The sequence below is a fragment of the Trichoderma gamsii genome (genome assembly GCF_001481775.2).
Source record: "Trichoderma gamsii strain T6085 chromosome Unknown Scaffold_23.2, whole genome shotgun sequence".
In the NCBI taxonomy this organism is placed as follows: Eukaryota; Fungi; Ascomycota; class Sordariomycetes; order Hypocreales; family Hypocreaceae; genus Trichoderma; species Trichoderma gamsii.
Genome location: NW_020171360.1, coordinates 183,984 through 203,153, shown reverse-complemented (window position 1 = coordinate 203,153; position 19,170 = coordinate 183,984). Strand labels below are relative to the sequence as shown.

Here is a 19,170-nt window from a genome sequence, read left to right as displayed (position 1 = left end):
TTCGTGTATCTTCTACAACTGGATCTAAAGAGTTACTTCGTTAGCTACATCGGAATTAAAGCGTAATAATCGGGTAAGATAATGAATACCTTCAAGGAATATCGCAAGTCCATCTTCAGATACCCTAAGTGCTCTATGCATGTCCAGCTTATTCCACCGCATGGGACGCTGCAAAGGTGGGGGGTTCAAGCTTTTCTCAAGTGCCTTGAACCCCTGATACCGCAACTCAGCCTCTAGTATTCTCTAAATCTCTTCGTAACAATAGGCCTGGGCGGTGTGCATAGGAGTCCAGTTATTTCTGTCGGGCCGAGTGACATCAATCTCACATTCGATTAATTTTCGTAGCATTATTTGCCTATTTCTTGCAGCTGCTACGTGGATTGCTGAGGCAAAAAAGTATTCTTGGTTTTCCCAATTGTTAGGTTGCAATGTAGAAAGTTTCAACATTACATGGTCGAAGCAATGATTGTGCCCGTAGTAGCATGCCCAATACAGCGGCCCCCTGCCGATATTGTCTACCAAGTCATATCGTAAAGGTATTCGACCCTTCCGATCCTCATATGCAAGTAACTCGCCGACAGCATGAATTCTTTCTTTGAGAGCATGTATAAGCGCTGTGTTCCCGTATTTATCTTGAACATTTGGATCAGCACCGGCATCTAATAGCTCTTTGACGACGTCGATACCTGCCAGTATAGCATAGTCAAGGGCAGTCTGTCCATCTATATCCTGTTCATTGATGTCAATATACTCACGGCCATCGTGAAGGAAATAATCCAAAACACAATTGCTGTACGAGCTGATGATATACAATAATGAAGATTCATCTGATTGATCGCCTTGGACATTGACGCCCTTCTTTATCATCAGCTTAACAAGCTCGAGTTTGTCCATTCTGACGGCCAGTCGGAACGCAGCCTGGCCTTTATCAGATATTTGACTATCTAGGTCCGTAATTGCGTTTAGTAAAGTCTCTACAATTTGCAAATTTCCACTGTAAATAGCGTTTTCAAGAGCAGAGCGGTTGTTGTATTTAATATTTGGGTCGGCATTGTGACTGAGCAACAGTTCAACAAGACCCAAGTGTCTAGATTCGATAGCTGCATTCAAAGCTGATTGGAAGCGTCCCCCGACTGCGTTTACTTCGGCACCGTTTTCCAGTAGTAGTTGAACCAGCTCAAGATTCTCGTACCAAACGGCGGCCTGTAGAGGCGAGTGTAGTGTACCTCCAAAGCAATTTATATGTGCGCCTTTGAGTAATAAAAACTTAGCACATCGAATGCTTTGATCGTGTGTTGCACTAGTTGCCGCTAAAGGGGTGCCCAATCTGCTGTCCAAGGCATTGATATTTTCCGTGAGCGGCAGTAGGTATTCAAGTGCATCATAGTAACACCTATTGGCTGCCAAGTGTAAACAAAGCAGTCCACCATTGGCCTTTCTGTTACAGTCGGCGTCCCTCTCAATGAGAAGCTTGATTGTCTCTAGATGGCCCCCTACAACAGCAAGATGTAATGCTGTATGACCAACTTCATTGGTTTGATGCAAATCAGCATTGGCGTCTAGAAGATAGCCTAGTGTCCTATTAATTCCTGATACAGCAGCTAATAGAAGTGGCGTTTGATGTCGAGCATCTGCGGCATTTTTATAATGCTTTCCTTGATCTTTTCCCAATAGAATACTCATCATTTCTGGGCTCCTCACTGACGTGTGAAGGGCTGTCTGGCCACTTGAATTGACGACGCCGATATCTGCACTATACTGAAGCAGTAGTTTCACAAATTCGTATCCACCAAGTTCGCAAGCGAGAAAAAGTGGCGTCAGGCCATCGTCGTCGGCGATATCTGGATTTGCGCTGAGTTCCAGGAGCGATTCACATGCCGACCTGTTCTCTGCCCGAATAGCGATCAAGAGCGGTGTACCTCCAGAAGACACTATGCTGTCAATTGCAGCTCCGGCTTGAATCAGAAGCCCAAAAGTTTCTCTGCTTCCGTATTTCGCAGCAATTTGTAAGGGCTGATGTTTTTCAGCATCCTCAATGTCCCATGAAAGACCGTTGTTGAGCAGAGCCTCTACTACTTTGCTATTTTTCCATATAGTAGTGCTTTTCATGACTCGTTGGAAGATCCGGTTGCTGGCTTTCTCAATTACGCTTATATACGTTCCGCTTAAGCTATGATTGAGAAAGGGAACCTGGCCTCTTTCTGCTGCGATATTAATCAAGTTTTCTTGTTCTCCTTGGAATATAAGACGTGCTTCTTCAGCCTCGAGTAGCTCCTGGAAAACATGAATATTACCGGACTCAACGGCCAAGTGAACAGGTGACTTGCCAGATTTGGTTCTGGTGAGAGGAGTGTCAGTTCGAATTAAACTTCGAACGACTCTAGAGTCGCCAGTTTGTAATGCCAGCAGCAGTGCTGATTGTTGATCTTGTTGAGACGCTGATGCCGATATTCTCTCAACAATATCCGAACGGCCAAATATAGCTGCCAACTGCAGTGGTGTATGTTCCTGGTCATCTGGCTTTGAGACAGCAACCGAAGCGTTCAAAAGCTTGTTCACAATGTTGATATGACCTGAACTAGAAGCATCTCTTAGACATAAGTAAGCATCATCTATATCTGACCACACACTATCCGTAGTGGTAGATGTCTGCTTTAAGCAGCGAGCTTGATGATCGAGAAGCTCTGCCATGACAGCAAGATGGCCGTTCTAAGCAGCGAGTCGAGAAGGTGAGATCTCTTCCACAAGGGTTATTCCTGAAGATGCAGCTGAATTACCTAATGGACCCAATATCTCGAAAGCGCTGTCTCTCAGATCAGGCCCATTATCGACATTGTCCAAAATAGATCTCATTATGTCCAAGTAGCCATACTCCGCAGCAAGATGAAGTGGAGTCTTTCTCTGCTTATTTGTCATATTGATCAAAGCTGCGGCGTCATTTTTTCCCAATAGAAAACGGCATGTCGTATAACTGCCACTGACAACAGCAAGATGGAGGATTGTGTCGCGATTGCTGGTGATGCACGAAATCTTCTGAATATCCTCGTATCGTGGGTAAAGGTACGCTACCACCTCGAAAAACCCGCCGGCAGCAGCCCTATGTAAGGCAGTGTACCCTTCTTTATCCACACATCCCCAATAACACCGGTCCGCGAGCTCTTTTACAGCACTCAAGTGCCCAATTCGTGAAGAGAAATGCAGCGCTGTTGAATTGTCTTGGGACTTTTTTGCGGCCGAAGCCCCGTTTTGAAGAAGAAAGCGCAACGCCTCTAAATGGCCCAATCTGGCTGCGTGAAGAAGTGGTGTATAGCCTTTATCATCAACATGGTCCACTTGAGAATCCTTTTGAATCAGCTCTTTTATTACATCCACATGACCTCCTATAGATGCTAGATGGATAGCTCGCGGCGATAGCGTGTTTCTAGAAAGCAGCCATTTGACAACATCAGCATGTCCAAAACGAGCTGCTAAGTCCAGAGCATTTGTAGATTCGTTGGCTGATATGCAAATAGAATCATCGGAGGCATATTCTTGCGCAATGGGTAGCAGCCCAAATTTGCAAGCAGCTATAAGACCAGTAATGTCGAATAGGTCGACTGCTTCACTCCCGTAGCCAGCTGGTGTAAACATATTGTAGGCTCTAGACCAAGCATCAAGCAGCGGCTTACACTTGATAAACTCGTGGGTGAGATTAATAGCTGCAGCTCGTTATGTTGCATCAGCATCTTGGCCCCAGCATGGCTCGTTAGAGAAGACAATGCGGAAATGATCAGGCCAATAGATAGAGCTGTAACGGAGAAACTCGCACTCAGGTTTCTCCAATGATACATGCATTGTGCCGACAGTAGCTTGCTCAATATTATCGGAGTTGTTCTCTTTGAAGATGATTCGAAGATATTTCAGACATATAACAAGTGCTTTTAAGAGGAAGGCCCTGTTTTCGCTGGCCAAAACTGGTAGTGCTCTTATGGTATGATGAATAGAATAAAGATGATCGCCGACGATTCTTAGTAAAGGCTCGAGAATGGCCGATAAGTCTCCTACAATATTATTCCACATATTTTCTTTCAATAAGTACATCGAATTGACACTCTCGTTGTCGAAAGCTAGGACAATAGCAGCCTCGCGAACCTCTAACGGTCGAAATGCGAACGCAATCCAGCATAGTGCTGATAGAGCCCCTTTTTCTTTGTGAATTTGACCAGATGTTGATGGCAATGACAATATTTTGGGTGCATAAATCCTCCAAAGTTAAGGGAAGGTCTTCCAGCATCTGTTTTAGTGACACCTTTGTCGTAGGAGATGAGGGATATCGCAGCAAATTGATTTGATGCATCGCCAAAAGCTGAGTTGTTCCTTTGATACAAATCTTTTCTCGTATTTCCTCTTTAAGCTCTGCCCAATATGGCTTTTCTTCAGTAAGACGCAAGATGCCCTCTTCCACTGAGTTTTCGATAAAGGTAGCCATGGCTTGCTCTCTCTGAAGGTGAAGAGGCAAATACACCACACCTTGTTCGTTTAGCATTGAAAATTGGGTAGCCGTGCCTTGGTCGTTGTATGGTGCTTCTTGCGTATGTGCATGCTCATAAGACTCAGTTGTGGCTAGAATTCTAAGCGGACTAGTAGAGTTTTTGGCTTTAGCCACATCGATCAGTAGCTGCTGGCATTCCGAAGGGTTGGCTGCTAAATGTATATTTTCGATGACGCAGAATATGGGTTCATCAAGTAAGTTGATGAGCGCTGAAAACAATGAATATGCGACGGGTTTAGTGAAGGTAACTCCAATGTCATTTAACAGCGAGGAGTATAGCCACGATACTCGTTAAAATAGTGCGGATCGTTGTGCAAGAATCTGATGAGACAGTGATAAAAGCCATCGCTGTGAGCTGTAAAGAGCTGGATCCGAAAGAAGTAGCGGTAAAAATGAGCAAAACAGAATTTTTTAAAAAGTAGATCTGTTTTGAGAAAGTTTAGGATATAAGAGCTCAGCAACGTTATGCCAGATCCGAGCTTGCTATCGATATGTAAAACAGCATTCACGGTACTCTTTCTCCACTGGATGAAAGATTGGTTGGTCGTAATCCAGCTCACGGATTCTGTTTGGAGCATGTTCTCGGTCCAGGAATGGGCAACTGTATCTCCCAATTGAGTAGAAAATTTGCCTAGAAATAGTTGGGATTGGTCGTAAAGAGCTATAGGCAATTAGACCCAGATTCCTAACTCTACCAATGATTGAAAATGACTTACTTTTCGGCCCCGTCATGATCATATCTGTGATTTTTCCAACTAGATAGTTCATGGCTTGGTTTTCTTTTACGAATGCCCATAATTCTGTGCGGTTGCAAGAGGCCATGATGTTTTCTTCCAATGGAACATTCATTTTCGAACAATACTCATCCACAGCCTTTCTCCCTGAATTAGCGACTCTATGGGTAATGTCAATAGTTGCTCGTACTTACCAATTCTGTAGACTAAGACTCAACGAAATTGATAACTCTATAGTTGCTCGAAATTGCAATGAAATCTCTTTGAATTGCCGGAAAGGCAGATATATAAGCCTGAGCCAAGGCAAAAGAATCATGTGCGCTAGAAGCTAATGTAGATATGCGGCGAAATATATAATTGCTTGCGTCCAAGTCTGATTTAGCTCGATGAAGAGCTCCGAAGAAGATCCACAGGCAATGTTAGCAAAAGGTCCCAGGCTTCCACGGATATTCTATCATACCAAGGACTTTGTTAATGAAGAAACAATATGATATCGAGAGCTTGCCGCAGCCAAAAGCAGTATCTAGATGTCACAGTTAGAACAGTTGAGGGTCTCAGTGATGAGTATGGCGCATATTTGGGACTTGCCTGTTTGACAAGACAGCCACCTAAGCCGTGGCTGATGGAAATGATAGCTCTACAGCTAGGAGAAGTGTTTTTACGCTAAAGGGCAGTTTTAGAAATTTTCCACAACGTTTGGTGACGGATAATGCGTACCAACTCTAGGTTTTCATCTTTGACGAGGTCTTGAAGGATCTCATCTGCTTGCTGCCCGAGATCCCGGTCTCTAGGGCAGTGCCGTTCATACTCAAGAATGTTGTAGTATTTAGTGATAGCGTCCTGAAATTGCGTAGAAAGAAAAGTTTCAACTTGACTCTTCCCATTATAATCCGAACTCTTATCGTTCGATGGATGCTCATCTATAACAACAAAGCTATTTCACCAAAGTTATCATCCTGTTACCGAAGAGCTATGCGGAGCCTTGGCCATCAGATAACTTACCATGGTTACGACATCTTGATCAGTAAAGAGTTGTGATTATTTTGAGAGTATGTTTCACAATTGAATAAAGATCATGAAAGAGGATGAGAAAAGGGAAAATAGACCAGGGGGAATGGAGACCTTATATAGGCCGATGGCGCGCTGGGGCCACCTTGTGATTGTAGCAAGCAATACCTACAAAAGTTGTTAATTCGCAGCTTGTACCTGTACGGCGCTGTTTTCTTTTACTGCCCAGTGAAAGAGTTTAGTTTACGATTAATTTAACAGCTGAAAGAAAAGTAAACAAGGGTTAATAGAGTGGACGCCCAGGCCTGCTAGGTAATCTCGCTCTTTGTTTAAGATATCTAGACGGATTGATCCAAGTTTAAAAGGGAAATAAGATGTTTGTGAAGGATCCCGATGAGTCCAGGAGGGGAAGAAATGGGAGAACGATGTCCAGAAAAGCAATGTCCATGAGTTCAAATGTGAATAGGCAATGCGATTGGAAACTGGACTTGTGTAATTCTAGGCCCACAAGTGCACTTAAGCTTGAGAGAGAATGATACAGTAATCACCTCTAGCTAAAGCTATACCAACACATGTAACCTGATGAAGTGCCTTCATATTCTAAGCTCTCGTACCACACGCTCTACGTTAAATAGCATAGAACAATTCCGTCTTTGAGCACTTTAACTAGAACTTGTTCTATGAGAATAGAATAATGACATCGGCGCCTATTGCAACGAATCACTCAAGATTCCTTTGGAGAGGTACTACAGCAAAAAGAGAGCATGATTAGATGATGACGGCAGCAGTGATCGCCTTGGTGATGCCAAGCTGAAGAAAATCAATATAACGAATGGATATCCATCAACTATTTCCGAAAAGACAAGTAACTACTTAGGTCTAACTTTTATTACTCGCATTTAGCGGTCGGTCTTACCGAGATGACTCAAGTAACGGCAATACCGTATTCTGTTGGATACAGGAGCCTCCTTTGGGACGTCTGCCGTTGGTCATCTGTGGGTTCGCGGGCCGGTGGGATAGTCGCTTCAGGGAAACCATGTCAGAGAGGCACTAATTTATTACTGTACGGCATATCTGTATAGGGATGAGATCTTCAATTGAGCCGAAATCTTCGATGGCTTAGCAGCAGTTTTGCAAGAGATCGGTCAATTTGAGCTTCGTAGCCATGAAAGAGGCATGAACCGTCCAATAGGGAAAGCAGCCAGCAATAGCCAGCTTGCAAGTATACACGCACGCATGTACGGATATAACCTCACACCCGGCGCGAATTTTAGTGTACCAGAAAACCGGAAGTACCAGAAAGCCGGGCCAGATCGATCGCGTGCTCGCCAACTTTGACAGCGGGTAACCGGCATCGGATTTTGCAGCCTCTCGCCCAGCGACAGCTAGCTGACGTTGAGGCTGAGGTGGCTTACATGGCAGCCAATGGCGAACTCTTCCAAACACCATCGGTCTGGAAACATGGTGTCGGTGTTCCGATGCTAGCGAAGCTGCTAACCAAGTCTAGATGCTGCAGATGTCCGCCATCAGAAAGATTTATAAGAGACTAAGAGCTGAAGCAGAATATGGGGGGATGGCGTAAAGCTTATCACAGTCGTCGGCATACACGAACCAAAGTCCGTGGTCTGTTAGAGCCGCACGGGCCGAATACGCAATAGAAGAAGAAGAAAGCTCCGAGTCGTTGCGAAGTTCTTATTCTTGTCCGTTTGCCTTTAATTCGTAAAACATATAGCTTCGCTCAACTAACTCAAAGTGCCTGTGAAAAGCCGCCCAGGTCTACTTCCAGTCGTCTGCGAAACCAATGAGACTAGCGATACGATCTCCGCCCTCATCCCGACGATTCGCTATGCAATAGCGACCATGAGCTTCAGAATAATAGGCGTCTACTTCCAATTGATTGAGGAGATGATTGATTGATCCTTTGAAACCATGAATTTTCCGGGACCTCCGCCACCTGGAATTGATCTCAGTCAGGACAGGTCGGCCAATCTTATTGGAGCATGGAGTTCAACTTGGGGTATGGCAGTGATAGCCGTGATCCTGCGCATCACTTGTCGAAAACTGGTCAAAGTACGATTATGGCTGGATGATTGGCTTATTATCATCTCTCTAGTATGAACTATCTCTGTCTCTAAATATCCTGTGCTTGCCAAAGAAAGCTGTATTAACAAAATTCTCATAGCTATTCTCCGGCGGGTTCATGTTTACTGTCAGCATTTATAGTAAGTTGTTCCCCATACTTTCGCGTCTCAGACGATGATAGCGACTTATGGCTAACAAACCCCTAGTGGTGGACAATGGCTTCTGCAAGCATGTATGGGCTGGCCCTCCAGAAGCTGCCAGAGACTGGGCGCTGGGGCTATTCACCACCGAATTCACTTACACAATCGCACTCTGCTTAATCAAGCTGTCAATTATTACTTTCTACTGGCGAATCTTCATTATTCGACTTTTGGATAAGATACTGCTTGGGATTTTGGCCGGCATGGTTATCTGCTGGGGAGTTGGTTCTGTATGCCCTCTCTGACTTCCCGAGCTCTTCTCATAGCTATTTTTGACTTCTAGAGATAAAAGGCTAACTATAAGCAGATGATAACATCAGTCTTTCAATGCATACCAATATCCGCTCTCTGGAACCAGTTTGATCCGTTTAATCCGCCAGACCCATCCACGTTCGAATGCAGTGTCAAGGTCCATCCTTTCTTTATCGGAAAGGCTGTTCCACATATCGCGACAGACATACTGATCTTGATCTTTCCAATTCCTTACATTTGGAATCTTCAGTTACGCTTGCCGCAAAAGATTGCGACATCGTTCATCTTTGGCGTTGGAATCTTGTAAGGCTTCTTCCTAACCTCCTGCAAGCGCACCGGGCCAATTCTAATAACGCCCTAGTGTCACGGCCGTTTCGATTACCAGACTTGTTTTTGTCCTTGAACTAGATCTCAATTCACCTGATGTTACGTGGAACGAGTGCACAGAAATGATTTGGACTGGGGTTGAAACGTATATAGGCACTGTCTGTGGTATGTACCGCCGCTCTCATAAATTCTTCCTGTCTGTCCTGTCTCTCTTATAAACATGTTGCTAATAGGATTCGACTAGCTTGCTTACCTTCTTTGAAGCCGATATTAAACCTCATCCTCTACGGCAGCGTTTATCCAAAGACGTATTACAGATCCAACGTATCTGATGCACAAACGATTCAAGAGATAGCAGAGGCAGCCAAGCGGCGATATCACCAACGGCCGCGTGATGCAAGCATTCCAAGTGCATATTTGTTTGCTTCAATGACAGGCGCCATGGATATACATACGTTTGAGCAGCTTTCTGGAACCGAGGCTGGCAGTGTACGCAGTGTACGCGAATGTACAACTGATGATATCGAGATGGAAATGCACGGGGAGAGCTTTAAGGAATCTCGCCAACATGAGACGAAACGTCAAGACGGCACATGACGACAATAACCACCAGGAGACTGTAGTATATTTTACGAATTGGGAGCACAAGTGAAGTTATGGATGGCTCTGTGCTCTGGCATCGCGAATTACATCTAGTTATAATAGACATAGATATATAGACAATATGCTTATTAAATTGTAACTCTTAGTGAAGAGTAGTGGAGAAACAAGGATTACAGTGGTGCATCAATGGTCAGCAAAAACGCTACAACTTCAGTCTTAGATCTCACCACCTGATCACCTCTCAGCGGGGTCATTTTCTATGCCCAGTTATCCATATAGCTATTCTCAACTTGAAACGACTGTTTTTGTAATGTTACGACCATCATGAGCACTCCTGCAGAACCCCATTCATGCGACCTCTGCCAAACAAGATTAACTCTCACATTTGGCAACTATTACTCTGACCAGGGCTGGTTTGAGCTCATAGAAGAAAATTACTACGCCACAGGAGAAGCTTACGTCTTCAATATCGCATATGACGAGGCATTATCGTTGGCAGATCAAGGCTGCGAACTATTCAAATGGCTTGTGACTCTTCGTCGCGATGATACTCACTCGCAGAGTTACCTGCGCGCCTACTTTGCGCACAACTCGAGAGAGCAGATGGTCCTCGATTGGGTGGGCGAGCTGGATGATCACATTGATGGAGGGACTTTGGAGAGGAAGCTAATTGTTTGTGCAGAAAAGGAGTAAGTTTTTGTGCTTTCACGCTTTAAGAGCAACTTCTTGCTATGCAAATATTATCGGGAGGCAGATAATGACTGTGTGTATATATAGTGAATTGGCCGCGAAGGAGGTTACCTACAGACCACCTAGCCTATTTCCATCATCCAGAGAGACAACCACAGCTATCAAATCCTGGCTTCAGGAATGCTCTGAAACACACACAGAGTGCCAGCAGCTTCAAAACAATACCAAGTCTCTCGGAAAGTTGGCTTCGGCTCCTCGTCGTCTGCTACATCTGTCCGGAAACGCTTCGCATCCCATAATACGGCTTCAAGAAAATTATTCACGCGGCAGAGCGCCCCAATACATTGCTTTGAGCTACTGTTGGGGCGGAGATCAGCCCTTCAAGCTTTTAAACAATCTCGTGCAGTTGTGGGTAAAAGACATGCCTTATGCTCCGTTGCCGCAGACGATTAAAGACGCTATCCAAGTAACAATGGACCTAGGCCTACAACATCTCTGGATCGACGCCCTTTGCATCATCCAAGACTCAGATCAGGATAAAGCAGAGCAAATTTCGCGCATGGCAGATATTTACGAGCAAGCGCACGTCACCATCTCTGCTGCTAGAGCAACCGCCGTTCCTGAAGGTTTTCTCCATAGCCGATATATCGCTGGGGAACAAAGCTTTCGGATGCCATTCACATGCGAAGATGGACAACCAAGTGCAGTGATACTCTGGCAAGGCAGAGAGCCAGATGCGTGGGAGCCCATAGACAAGCGATCTTGGTGTCTTCAAGAATCCATCCTGTCACCGCGAATGCTTGAATATGGCACGCATAATATCAGATACCACTGCGCTCGAAGCCGAGCGGATGATTCCCAGCTGCAATCCGACGGCTGGATCGGACACTCCAAGACATTCGCCCAGCTAAACATGTCTCATCCGCTTACATCCAGCGTTGACTGGGCAAGTCTCGACGACCCTTACAAATTCGTCCAAGTCTGGCAAACGCTCGTATCGCATTACACGCGCCGCGGTCTAGGCTGGTACCAGGACAAGCTCCTCGCCATCTCGGCCATCGCTAGAAAAATGAGCCGCAGCGCCAACAAGACTTACATCGCAGGGCTATGGAGAGAACATCTCGGTGAGCTTTTGCTATGGCATCCGAACCACGACCCGGATGCGCAAGAGACTCCGCGTCGACATGCTACGTATGTTGCGCCTTCTTGGTCATGGGGCTCGTTCAATGGTGAGATTGACTTTACGTTTGGGGCAAGCTTGCACTTGCTGGAGCTTGTGAGTTATGAGGTTGTTACGACAATGGCGAATGACGAGTTCAGTGCGGTAACAGCTGCGAGACTTGAGATTAAGACGCTGTTGTTTCGAGCGAGGATCCGAAAAGGCTTTTATGGGTGGTCGTTGTGGGATGAGCAGACGCAGGATGAAGTGGACGGATCCATCCGGTTTGATGTAGCCGAGGATGCTGTTGATGGTGAAGTTGCGGAAGATGAGCAAGTATTGTTGGCACTAGTCATGTCTCAAGATGCGCTGCTTTTGAAGAAAGCACAAAATACTACTAGCAGTGGCGATGTTTACACACGAATTGGGATATATAGAGAGGGACAGCGCTCGACAAATAGGCCACAGTGGGAAATGGGCCAAGTTGTCATCATATAAACAGCATCAATCTTGATAAATAGAGAGAGTAAAGAAGGCGATTATTACGCCTTTCCAGCTGCATATGATACAATGGCCACTTCCCCAATCCCCAAATTCTAATCCTTCTCTTCCCCAACGAACAAACTGACAGAAATAGCGTGCACGTGAAATGGTGTGCGAGGCGAGAACCCGTTGCCCCACACCGACGTCCCGGGTCTATAGCAATTACAAAGCGACGGCTTGTCAGTTCAACGTCTCATCAAAATCTAAACAAAATCTCAAGTGAGAGATGGATTGATACTCTCATCGAATTACATCTCTATTACTACTTATTGGTATTCAATTGGCATTGCGGTTGCTGCTGCTGCTACTTTTCAGAATGAGATCCCACCAGTCCCTCCGATTGGCCAGCCGACGCCTGCAAAGGCCATTTCCGTCTTATACACCAGTACCACCACTAACCTCATCATCATCTCATAAAACACCACACTCTCGCCTCTTCTCCTCATCACATCCCCTCTTCTCAGGCTCCCCCGCTCCCTCAAATCCCGCCCTCAACTTCCCCTGCCTCGACAAGCTCGAATCCCGCTCCGCCCAACTCAGCGCCAACCCAAACTCTCGCACCTCATCCTCATCATCATCTTCCGCCGGCCCAGAGCCCTCATACACCTCTGGCGTTACGCTCAACTACCACTGCAAAGACCCCCTCCTCCTCGACTGGGGCGGCATCCTGCCCTCCTTCAACATCGCCTATGAATCATGGGGCACCCTCAACGCCGACCGCTCCAACGTCATCCTCCTCCACACCGGTCTCTCTGCTTCATCCCACGCCCATTCCACAGAGGCCAACCCAGCGCCCGGCTGGTGGGAAAAGTTCATTGGCCCCGGAGCACCCCTCGATACTGACCGCTTCCACATCATCTGTACAAACGTCATCGGCGGGTGTTATGGCTCGACAGGCCCCAGCAGCGTTGACCCGGCCAACGGCGAGATGTACGCCACGCGCTTCCCCATCCTGACGATGCACGACATGGTGCGCGCGCAGTTCCGCCTGCTGGATCATCTCAACATCAACCGCCTCTACGCCAGCGTCGGCTCCAGCATGGGCGGCATGCAATCGCTCGCCGCCGCGGTGCTGTTCCCGGAGCGAGTCTCGCGCGTGGCCACCATCAGCGGCTGCGCGAGGAGCCACCCCTACAGCATCGCCATGCGCCACACGCAGCGCCAGGTGCTGATGATGGATCCCAACTGGAACCGCGGCTTCTACTACGGCCGCGTGCCGCCTCACGCCGGCATGAAGCTGGCCCGCGAGATTGCCACCGTGACGTACCGCTCCGGGCCCGAGTGGGAGCAGCGCTTCGGCCGCCGGAGGGCCGATCCGAGCAAGCCCCCGGCACTATGCCCAGACTTCCTCATCGAGACGTATCTCGACCACGCCGGCGAGAAGTGGTGCCTCACGTATGATCCCAACAGCCTGCTGTACGTCAGCAAGGCCATGGACCTCTTCGACCTCGGCTACGAAAACCAGGTCAACACTCAGGCCCGCCGCGCCGCTCGAAAGGACGCCCTCGCCGCCGGTGAATTCTCCGAGTCCGCCGATCCTCAATGCAGCCTCACCCTTCCCAGCGAGCCTTATCAAGAGCAGCCCGATTCTCAGAGCAGCGCCGAGCTTGATGGAACCTCAGCCTCTCCCTCATCACCACCCAACCCAGCATCCTCTCGCCCTCCCGAAGACCTGATCCGCGGCTTGTCTCCCCTCCGCGACATCCCCACGCTCGTCATGGGCGTTGCCAGCGACATCCTCTTCCCGGCATGGCAGCAACGTGAGATTGCCGAGTCTCTGCGCTTGGGCGGAAACCGCAGCGTCACACACGTGGAGCTGAGCGAGGAGACGAGTCTGTTTGGCCACGACACATTTTTGCTCGACTTGAAAAATGTAGGAGGGAATTTGAGATTGTTTTTAAACTAGACGAGGGGGAAAAGGGGGAATGGTCGAGGGATTGTTGTATATAGATTATATGTTCTTCGGTCTTTTCACGTCGTTCTCAGAAAAGTACAGTGTATTCTGGAATCTGCGATTTAGCACACTTGGCGTTGTTGGATCCAATTGAACATCATCCTTTTTGCAACATCCTATGCATGTACATATTTATATATCCTGTGCCAATATTTTCTTCACTATACTAATACAGTCCTCCTCTTGCAAATAGAAAACAGCACCCTTTTCTCTCAAGTACATGTAGCTAAACAATTCCTCCGATAATCGACTCAAATACTAGCCCAGCTGGTAATTATGGAATGTACGTTCAGTACAGATAATAACGAATGACGTGAATGAAAAAAATCCTTTTGGAAAAAGAAAAGAAAACCCAACGCTTGCAAAAAGCATCAAAAGAAACCCTGCTCCGTCATCCCATGTCAACACGGTCGTTAAGTACAAGAAGAAAAAAGCTAGGGGACAAAAAAAAAAAGAAAGGAAATATGACTGGGTTAAAAGGAAATTCTTTAGATAAAGGTCGATCCTGAAGGAGAATACAGGGGACTTGGCGTTAATGGGCCCTTCTCTCTCATCAGCGGCGGCAAGTTGATAGGCGATGGTGTAGGTCGTGGAGGTGCCTTTTTGGCTTCAACGCGTATTACAGGACTTGACTTTGCGCTAGGGATAGCTACATCATGGATGGAGAATTCGTTCGCAAGAGGTGACGGCTGAGGAGCATCAAACGACATCTCAAAAGACTTGGCCAGATCTTCGCTCGTGGCTGATATGGCTTTTTCAAGAGATGGGAACGTGGGGCTGGGAAGTCGCGGTGCAATGTCGGATGTAGGGGTTGAGATAGACCAGCTTGGTGAGGCTGGGGGCTGACCCTTTGGAGTGCGTGGTGGTTTTGGCAGTGGAGAGTTTCGCGTGTCTGGCCGGTCAAATCCAAAGCCTCCCCACTTGGAAAATGGGCGAGGGCTTCGTTCTTCCGTCCGTCTGTCTGGGGAATCTTCAAAAGGCACTTGCGGCCGAGGAGGCTGTCGCCCTCGAGGAAGCCCTTTCATGACTGGAAACTCGCCTTCCATAGGGGTTCTGGCAGCAAAGGGGCTCATGGGCACTCGGTCCATGGGTGGTCGCGGTGCCTCCTGTGCCCGCATATAGTTGCTTTCATCCGCAGCAGGTCCATATGGCGATCGGGGACTCTGCGAGGGGGTTTCCATCCGGGCGGCAAGACTTGGGAATGCGGCTTGCTGTAGCGGCTGTGGGGGGCCGCGGGCACGAGATTCGGTTGTCATTCGTGAATTGAAGCCCTGAGGCGGGTCGGATCCGAACGAATTCAGAACCGATGCCAGTGTATTCGGAGTTTCCATTGTCATCTGAGAGGGTCTTCGATTCGGTCGAGGGCTTTCAACGCCAGCGGAAACAGCAGAAGGCGATGGCAATGGCTGCTGTGCCGGTGCGGACGGCGAAGCATCATCGGGTATTGCCACTTGGAGTCGCTGAGGGCTGAATGGGCTGAAAGCCCGAAATTGCTTCTGTGGTGCCATGGGCGATGCGAAGGGCGACATCATAAAGGTATCAACTGGTGATTCAATCGGCGATGCAACAGGTGACGCCAAATATGCCGTGTCACTCAGCTCGCTTTGTTGATACTGTTCACCCAATATCTCGCCAACAGCACCTTCATCTTCAGTCCTCGCGCCATTCTCTTTGCTCATGGCGCTTGCAACGTCTTCGACATTTTCAGCTTCCTTGAACGGATGCGGCCGCTCCATTTCGACTGGGCTCTGCACCAGCTCTATTCCAAGCGTTCCAACTGCCACAGTCTGCTGGTTCACCACTCCATCACCAAAGTCGAAATCAGAAAAATTGCCTGCAAGGCCCTCTACACGATGCTGCTGCTGTTGCCGGTGCTTTTCCAGCTCTTCTTCCTCGACGACCATTGTGAAGCTTCTTCTCCGCGAGGAGTTGAATGTCAACGTATCCCGTTTTGCGTGGACGTTTTGCACAACTGGTGATCCCCGCGTGTCTTCGCTTTTGCGCGATGTTGACGAGGATGGGCTGGGAAGCATAGCAGGGCCAGGTCCATTGGCGAATCCTGGAACGATGAATTGCTGCTGTGTCTGATTTGTGCTTCCTTTCCTGTCTGCCTCCCTATTTCGTTCCGCATCTGCTTCTGCGCCTACCTCTCCATCAACTGGAGACATGGGAGGCCATTGTTCTTCGGTTTCGACCGACTGAGGAGGCGATGGATATCCAGCGTATCCTGAACCACGAATGCCAACATCGGGTCCGGGTTCACCAAAATCGTCAAACTCTTCCAATCCGGCCAGGTTCTCAGAATCCTTCTTGGTTGCTTCTGGCTCTGGCTCCGGCTCCGGCATCGGCTCCGGCTCAGCTTTCAGATCAGACTGACTCAGTGGGCTCTTGCTTCCCGATCTCTGTAAACTACCACCTCCACTATGACTTGTGGAGTTTGTAGTGCTTCCAGATTTCTTATTAAAACGAGTATCGAGAGGGTCTATCAAAGCAGACTGTCTCGAGCCCGCAGGCAGCGGTGGCACCTTGTCTACTCCAAAAGGATTCGGTACAGCAAGGTTGGTCATACTCGCATTCGGCTTCATCCAGGGCTTGAAGCCCCCGCCGTCGAGCCCATGCCGCAGGCTGCCCATGCTGGGTTTCCGGGGCGACGTGAGATCGACCATGGACAACGCTGCCGGCACACCTTTGAGGGTGGCGCGCCAGCCCAAGTTTCGAGCAGTCGATGTCGAGGAGCCCGACCGGGAGGAGGTCTGCTGGGGCGGTGGGAATTTGAAGCTGTCATTGGGGCTGTTTTTGCCATATCGCTGGTTCGACTGCTGGGCGACTTGCTTTTTGTCGGATTGCTTGCTCCTGTGGCAGAGTAAGAGGTTAGTTGCGATGAAGATGCGGTAACACTTGGAAGGAAAGACAAGTTGAAGGGCATCTTACTGAGACTTCTTCTTGTCGCCACCGAATCTGAGGCCGAAAAAAGACACCATCTTGAAGCGACTGCGGTCCAAACCAACACCGCCAACTCTTCCCCGACCCAAAGTTCGCCTGCTTATTCTGCAGTCTCAAATAGTCGTCGTCTCTGCCCTTGGCTACCCAAAGGTGCCATCAACAGAAGGAAAGGCTCCCCTCTCCGACGACACAATATGATTGCGATTTGCCGTTTCGATATGATGTATAATGCAGTGTTATCAGCCTAGTATGACACGGCTGTATAGCGTATATCCTGCGCCGTAGTTTGGTATGCGTGATCTGCTGCGCTAGTTGCGATTGTTCGTATTGATGGTTTTCGTCGTAGGCTATCTGCCTGTTTGCCCGTTTGCCTGTCTATAGTAGGTATCTCCCGAATGGAGGCTCGATGGAAAAAGAACAAAAAAAGGAACGGACGTGCCCAGTCTGACACAGCGGGGATTGCGACGGCAACAATGGGAAAAAAACGAGGGATAGGCTACCGCGCGACCAGCCGCAGAATGAATCAACAAAAATAGAGAAGTCTCAGCGAGTCGATTGAGAGATTGAGGTCAAACATAAGAGAGGTGGGAGAAACCTGAGGCAGCAGGCAAACCCGCCGCCTGAGACGCTCGACGGGCTGGGCACATGCAAGGTACCGCTACCTGTACCGCTACCTGCTGCTGGCACTAGCACCAGTCAGTTGATTCAACTCGCATCAACTCCCAAGAAATGACTGACTGGCCAGGGCCGCTGTCCTTCTCCACGAGGCGGCCACGGGGAAGCGAGGATACGAATTGACTGACGGGTGCCGCCCAGCCAGCCAAGGGCAAGCAAAGTCCTAGCCCAGGCCAGGTACTGTACCTTGCAGCAATCTAATTCGCGGTGCCTGGGCCTGTGCTCGAGCTACACAAAAGCTCTGCCTTGGTCCCCGTCCGGGTGGATCGAGGGCATCGCGTCTCGCAATTTGCTGGCGGTTCACAGCAAAAGGCGTGCAACGGCGCTATTGGCAGGCCTGGGACCTCTCGCGCAGGGCCCCTGGCAAGCCTGGCAGGGCCTCCGGGGCTCCTCCGCGCGCTAGACGTGCAGCGCTATGCCGCTTGAGACAGTGGCGACGCGCAGGGCAGGCATCCCTGGAAAGAGGGATCTGCTGCGAGCGATTTGAATTGATGAGCTGGTCAAGTACCAGTACGACCTTGGAGCGCAGGTTGCCATTGAGGTGCACAGGCAGAGGTTGCATCGAAATTGAAGTGTGCCGGGTGCTACCAGGTAGCAGTAGCGCTCACCTACAGTATATGCAAGACATGCTGTACGCTCAATCAGGGAACACCTGCCCGCATAATGATGGCAATATTCACCAACAGGCTGCATGTAGAGTCTGAGAGCTTGCGTGCCCAACGGCTCCAGTCCCATTTGCTCGCATAAACTGGCGCTTACCGGTCATCCCGTACTGATACCTGGCGATGACAGCGGCCCAAAACGAGCGACTCTCACCGCTAGCGTCCACTGAAAGAACGTTGTCCGCTGTCTTCTAGCGCCAGGCACCCCTTGCAGCAGCCCTCAATTGGCGGCGCCCTGGCCCAGGCGCCCTCCCGGTTGGCTGGCCAGTGCCCAGTTTGCCCCTGAAGCTAATGCACGTCTTTGGGCGGTTCGGCCGTTTTTGCACATGTTTTTTCTTCTTCGCTGCTTGCATGGGCGGCCGAGAACAAATGAGGGGGAATTCAAGAGGCAGAACTAAGAGCAAGAAAGGGAAAGCAAAAGAAGAGAGAGAACGTTGCGTGAGGGGAAGGTTCCGCGATTCGATTAGCCTCCTGCGGGTATCGGATAGTGACATGAAGGCTGAAATGGGAGTGAAGCACAACTCGAGATATTATTAGAAATTCCAAGACAGGGCCGTTTAGCGAGGACGAAACTCGTGCTATTGTCCCAGTTTGTCTTTTGAATGCAAATTTCGATTCGCTGCAGGTAGTGGTACAAAGCCCGTAGCCGCAGAAACGACTCAAGCCGGATTATTAGTGGACTCGAGCTTTATTGCGACTGAACACACGGCTCACCCCGACAGCGATCGGTGCATAATGGCATAAGAAGATCCTCCACTATTAGATCATCCCAATAAACCGCTTCCATGCTCATTTCTCCATCTCTGC

General features: G+C 48.7%; 4 protein-coding genes across 4 annotated transcripts; 2 read left to right on the top strand and 2 right to left on the bottom strand.

Annotated features, from left to right (window-relative positions):
• Nucleotides 1–243: 243 nt before the first annotated feature.
• TGAM01_v206696 (ankyrin-1) lies at nucleotides 244–3,630 on the bottom strand (the record flags this gene model as incomplete). Its single annotated transcript, XM_024549925.1, has 3 exons — nucleotides 244–2,080; nucleotides 2,159–2,573; nucleotides 2,778–3,630. The coding sequence occupies 3 exons, from the start codon at nucleotides 3,628–3,630 to the stop codon at nucleotides 244–246; spliced, it is 3,105 nt and encodes a 1,034-aa protein (XP_024405311.1).
• Nucleotides 3,631–10,061: 6,431 nt separating this feature from the next.
• On the top strand, nucleotides 10,062–12,084 carry TGAM01_v206695 (hypothetical protein; the record flags this gene model as incomplete). The annotated part of the gene is made up of 2 exons (XM_018808946.1): nucleotides 10,062–10,426; nucleotides 10,515–12,084. The coding sequence occupies 2 exons, from the start codon at nucleotides 10,062–10,064 to the stop codon at nucleotides 12,082–12,084; spliced, it is 1,935 nt and encodes a 644-aa protein (XP_018657828.1).
• Nucleotides 12,085–12,445: 361 nt separating this feature from the next.
• Nucleotides 12,446–14,035, top strand: TGAM01_v206694 (homoserine O-acetyltransferase; the record flags this gene model as incomplete). The annotated part of the gene is made up of 1 exon (XM_018808947.1): nucleotides 12,446–14,035. One exon carries the CDS (start codon nucleotides 12,446–12,448, stop codon nucleotides 14,033–14,035), a length of 1,590 nt encoding a protein of 529 aa, XP_018657829.1.
• Nucleotides 14,036–14,571: 536 nt separating this feature from the next.
• On the bottom strand, nucleotides 14,572–17,064 carry TGAM01_v206693 (hypothetical protein; the record flags this gene model as incomplete). The annotated part of the gene is made up of 2 exons (XM_018808948.1): nucleotides 14,572–16,936; nucleotides 17,015–17,064. 2 exons carry the CDS (start codon nucleotides 17,062–17,064, stop codon nucleotides 14,572–14,574), a joined length of 2,415 nt encoding a protein of 804 aa, XP_018657830.1.
• Nucleotides 17,065–19,170: the final 2,106 nt, after the last annotated feature.